Below are 5840 nucleotides of genomic sequence, written 5' to 3' on the forward strand. Positions count from 1 at the left end.
TGCTCAAGTTCTACTTTCACCTCTCCATGGTGAGCAGAGGAAACAGGTTTTATTAAATGCATGTATATGTTGTACATGTGCTTAACCTTTATATCAATCTGTATATGCATACGAAGAAGACGTTTTGACGGTAATGTATACTTGTACAAGTTGCGGTAATGTACACTCTTTGTAGCGGTAATATATAGTTTTTGTAGCGGTAATGAGTATGAAGCGGTGATGAAAATTTTAAAAATGTAGCGGTAATGATCAGTACCTGAAAATTGAAGATGACATAAAAATATATGTCAATATGTTGCTTTTCAACATTAACTGGGTTAATAGCTTTACTTATATTAATTTGAAAGTCTTGAAATTAAAATAATTTTTAACATGTTTAAAATAAAACCAAAAGAGTTGACTTTCAAAAAACAAAACAGATACATGTATATCAAAAAGAAATAAAAAATGAAAAGAAATAAATAAAACACAAAGATGTAAGTAACACAATCAATGGAACTCCTTATTACACATTAGAAAGACCAAAGAAGATTAAATTATTACATTTTCAATGTAGTAAAAGTCTACGTTTATACTTGCAATCTTACCTCTTCGTGCAACAACCAACCCAACTATTAACAGGAGAACGAAAATCTGTAGATGCTTCATGGTGGTTTCTTTTGTCTCTTCTGATTTAGAGTTACTAAACTACTTTATTTATGTATCTTATTAAGGTGATTATTAAGGTCATCTCGAATATAAATATAGCACAAGGTGGCGTTACAGTTGCCCAAATGTACAATAACATCCGCTCGCCATTTCCGTTTAATATATTGTGCATGGATTTATATCCTTCTTAAGCCAAAGCCATATGCAGGTTTATGCAATTTCATCACATTGATGAATAATGAAGAAAATGAAGTCCATTTGTACTTTGGCGGATTATCCACAGTAGAACAGGGGGAGGTTCAGCTGGTGAGTATAATTAAACCAATAAATTACCAAAAATTAGGGTTAAAAACAACTTTTGTGCTTTATTTTATAATTTTTCCTAAATTTATTATGTTCAATTTTTAAATTTTATAGAATATTTCCTTCCTAAAAATTGAAATTTAAAATACAATATGCATGTACATATATTTGTAATTTTTATTCAGAGCCACTGACCAGATTCAATTCAAAGAGTATGGGAGAATCGGACAGAAATCGCCTGAGTGATGTTTTGACTTCGAAGGTACAACCAGCTTTTTGCAAAAGGCTTAAATAATAGTGTGAAATTAAACTTCTTTATTATAAACTTCTATTATTCATTTATCTTGGGGGGGGGGGGGGGGGTCACAACAAAATAATAACAACACGACAGTTAACAAACAGTTATAATAAGTTGTTAATACATGTATACTATACATTTGTCGGTGATCCGTGTCCCTAGGATGAAATTGAATGATGCCATGCAATGTAATACATGTTTTTCTTTTAATTATTTCCAGTAAATTTGAACAAAACAAAGCTACATTTGCTTGAAAACCCATAGGTTTTTTAATTACTTTTAAAAAATGCAAATTAGCAAATTCATAAAGCTAAGGTAAATACTGAGTGAATTGGTCCGTAAGTTTGCATATTCTGACTACATGAAGATATGTATGTTAAAAAAAAAATAATTTTTCGAAGAAAATTCTCATTAATCTTAATACAAACATCCAGATTCCATGCATTACACGAGAAGAAGGTATATAGATTTCAAGGAAATTCGATTCATCATTGATTAGACCTCTTACATGGTTATATGTGGCTGCTTTGCCACGAGTTGGACAACACATAATCACACAGTAGTTTTATTTTATTGATACTCGAAATTTTACTTATTATAGAAAACGACGAAGTAGCTCTCCACAAATTTACATATCAACAAAATTGTAACCATTTTTTTTTAATTAAATGAAGCTTTGAAAACAAAGAACAAAATTTTTTGTCAATACCACGAAATTTATTTATTTATTTATTGGGGGGGGGGGGGGATAAATGGTGGTCTACCCGTGGTCATAAAACTGCATATATTCAAAATACAATTTCCTTTCCACATTAAAAATCTATTTTTTATATAGCGTAATTATCAGAAAATTATCAGAAACAAAATTTCTGATTTATAAGAAAGTGCGAATACACAAAGTTTCAGACCATAATTTTTATGCCCCCGTAATCGAAGGTCGTGCCCCTCTTCCCCCCAATAATTTTGCCGATATATAGAATACTATAGAAAACTATAGAAAACCCTCAATAAAAACGTCTGATGACCTTTTTTTTTAATTTTACTTTGCTTTCAGGGAATTTTTATTTTTGGTAGTTGATAGTGCCCCCATACTGAAAATATATGGCTGTGCCCCCCAACTGAAATTGCTTACTACGGGCCTGCTTCACATGTGTAATTCTTGTGACAAGGCCTACCTTTGGATACCAACAACTTTGACTTTTTGACATTGACCTAGGAGTGACATATTTTTGAAAAAGTTTAACCTTGGCCATAACTTTTGAACGGTTGGTGCTAGGGCTTTCATACTTCACATATGTGTTTCTTGTGACAAGACCTTACTTTGGATACCAACAACTTTGACCCTTTTACCTTGACCTTGTAGTTTGACCTACTTTTGAAAACCTTTAACACTGGCCATAACTTTTGAACGGTTGGTGCTAGGGCTTTATATTTCACATTTGTATTTCTTGTGAGAAGGTCTTTCTTTGGGCTCCATTAATTTTATTTTAATATTAATAATAATTGCATTTGAGAAAGCTTAACCTTCGCTGTAAGTTGCCATACGGGGGCATCAGTGTTTCACAAACACATCTTGTTATACATTTAACTTAGTATTGCATTGTCGCAATATGTCACAATAAATTCAGAGAATTAAGGACAAAGATACAAACCTTTTTTTCAAAAATCATGAAAATAATTTAATCTGTGTTTATCAATGTTTCTCAATATTGTCCAATGAAAATAATTTAAAAAAATTCATAGATCTATAAAGGTGATGGCAAAATTAAAGAAATTTGAACATGACAAAAAGTTGTGTACAATTTTCAATATTTTAGAGCTTTAGCACATGCATTATTTGGAACCAAACCAAGTCCAAAATAAACCAATCCATGGATTCAATTTTTTTGTTTGTAGTATGTGTCCTTATGAAACTGTTTTGATTTTTTCAACAGTTACAAGCCTTTCGTCATGCAGTGAGACGAGTCCTTATCTTGATGAAACTAAGTCGTCCTGTGACTTCAGATATAGATGCCCGTCCCCCGTACGCCACCCCAGCCGGAAGTCCAAAAAGGTCTAATACTAAAAGACTTCCGTCAGAACAAGAAATACGCGAGGCAGAACTGTCACATGAATATAACTACCCAGACTTATCACTGCTGAGAAAGGAGGTCAATCAGCCACCACCTCCGGATATCACCACACTTCCAAGAAGCCATGCAAAAAGAAAACAGAATGGGGAACGATGTGGTGGTAGTCAGCTCGGAAGGTCGTTGAGCGATCTCTGTACCAATAGCAGGAAGCAAGCAAAACCACGCAAAAATGTGTCGTTGAAAGCCAAGTTATTTGAGAACCCCGATGAAGATAGCGATTCGGAAGAATATTTGTACCCTACGCCATCACCAAAACAACCGCAGAAGCATTTCTTTCCACCAAATTCAAAACCTCCATTAGCAAATAAGCCATCCTTTCTGAAAAAATCACCAGCTCAAGCCACTGCCATGAACAACATTAATCATGTAGACAAAGCCCGCAACTTTCTTTCCACGAACTTGCAGCGAAAACTGGAGATTGCAAATAAGCCATCTCCACGGCCCTGGAAACCACAAGAACACCAGCCCACAAACATGAACAATCCCCCGGACTATGTAGACATGGGCAATTTCAGAGATATTTCTTTGAACTCAGAAATAGGAAAACCTGTTGGAACTGTGAAGTTAAGACCGGTGGGGAAAGTGGCGCCAAGTTTCGAAGAAATCAAAACAGAAGTCCAACAAATTTCATCTAAAACAACGTTCAGTGATCTTGGTGTAACAGAATTAGTTGCTTGTCTTCGAAAATGTGGACTCTGGGAAATGGCAGACGTTTGTCAGGCAGAGAAACTGGACGGTGCATTCATTAATGAATTGTCTGTGAAAGAGTTACAGGAATTCAAACTGACACCATTACAAATGGTTAAACTAAATAAGGTGAAATCTGGTTGGAGACCAGTCACAACTCAACTTTTGTAGAGGAGCTTTGTCTTGATGTGGATTGTCCTCTAACGTGAAGAGCTGGTTTCCAGACATTCTTCTATCCCGGTGAAAATTTATTGATATAAGTGATTTATAGATATTGTTTAGAATATTATTATGTAGGTGAGTAGCATACAAAAACTACTCTACATAGATAGTGTCTACTATTTGTTGCAAATTTCGATCATATTTTCAAAATTAATTTTGATCTTGAATTATTGTTTACTTTATATATAAAAACAATATAATTTTAATATGGGCTAAGTTTTTATGTCAAAGTTATTATTGATAAGGAAAATTTTATTCTAATGATTTTTAATGATTTTGTTTTGTTTTGTTTTGTTTTATCTTGAATAAATATTTCCAGCGTGTCTGTGATTATTTGGACCAAAACTGTGCAGGATTTATAGCCTGATTTAATATTAATCAAAGAGGCAAAGATTACCTAATATGCTGGCCATTTGTCATAAACATCCCCGCTAACTTTTCCTACCCCGGACTTTAATTGAAACTTGTTGTAAAATGACAGACAGCACCTGTAGATATGACAAATAAATATTACACTAGCTAGCTCATTGAAAGAAAGGTAACCCACAAATGAAACAGTCTACAATGTATTCCTCCTAGAGATTCAGTTACTGTAGACTTTTTCGACAACAAAGTTTATTTAGTTAATTGGGTCAATTATCATTTTAAAGACTTCTATGATTGAAATGGTGATGTTGCAACAACATAATTATTTAATATTTGTTAAAACTTGGCTTTCTTTCTATACATGTGGTAATCCAACTTACACTTACTTTTCCCTCTCAAGATATAAAAATCTCCATAATCATGTTCACGTTTTTACAAACTTTTAAATTAACAACAAAGACAGCGGGGGTGTATTTGAGGTACCTTTCCTTCACAAGATCCCCAATTTCATTTCAATCTTTTCAAACAAAGCTATACTAGTATTGCCTGGGTCCCGTAAATGTTCTATCAAGCCCCTTTCTTTACTCTTTAAAAGATATTAACTGCTGTGAAGGAGAAATCTCAAATGTTATATGCTTCTGTAATCAAAAAGGTGAAAACAAAATGTGGATTCTCAAAAACTTCAAAGACGATTCAGAAAATTGGAAACACAGTTTCATCGTTCTCAAAATAACACCATCAAAACGTAGGATTTTTAAATACTTGAAAAATTACATTAAATAGCATGCTTTTTGACATCGTCGAAACTGCTTCTTCAATGAAAAAGAAAAAATGAGAAAGTTTCATACCTTGATGTAAGTCATCTATCATTAATTAATCTATAATTCAGAGCTGTTTAAAACATACTTGTATGCGTTAAAATAAAGGAGAGACATACCTTTATAGACGTAAGATTATTAGATGAATACCACGGTTGTCCATCTTTTTTAAAAAATTGTCATTATCTTGTTCATAATGGCAAAAATATTAACATTTGAATGAATTTGTACAGTGGGTAATGATGAAATATTCATGTATTGCTAAATAAAGCAAATTAATTTGGATTGAACACTAAAGTAATAAGTATTTTAGGTTCTTTTTAGGTGCTTATGAAATTCTAAAACTTTTTTGCCCAGAATTCAATT

General features: G+C 33.0%; 1 protein-coding gene across 1 annotated transcript; it reads left to right on the forward strand.

The window, feature by feature from the left end:
- The first annotated feature begins 879 nt into the window (after positions 1 to 879).
- Positions 880 to 4339, forward strand: LOC133199663 (uncharacterized). The gene is made up of 2 exons (XM_061335536.1): positions 880 to 954; positions 3184 to 4339. Exons 1-2 carry the CDS (start codon positions 880 to 882, stop codon positions 4237 to 4239), a joined length of 1131 nt encoding a protein of 376 aa, XP_061191520.1. The 3' UTR covers positions 4240 to 4339.
- Positions 4340 to 5840: the final 1501 nt, after the last annotated feature.

This window comes from Saccostrea echinata, unplaced genomic scaffold (assembly GCF_033153115.1).
Source record: "Saccostrea echinata isolate AGI-Se365-2 ecotype Australia unplaced genomic scaffold, CSIRO_AGI_Sech_v1 ptg000034l, whole genome shotgun sequence".
Classification (NCBI taxonomy): Eukaryota; Metazoa; Mollusca; class Bivalvia; order Ostreida; family Ostreidae; genus Saccostrea; species Saccostrea echinata.

Coding starts and splice junctions, on each gene's coding strand:
- LOC133199663 (XM_061335536.1), top strand. CDS start 880: ATGAATAATGAAGAAAATGAAGTCCATTTGTACTTTGGCGGATTATCC. Junction 955..3,183: donor AACAGGGGGAGGTTCAGCTG/GTGAGTATAATT, acceptor TTTTTTCAACAG/TTACAAGCCTTTCGTCATGC.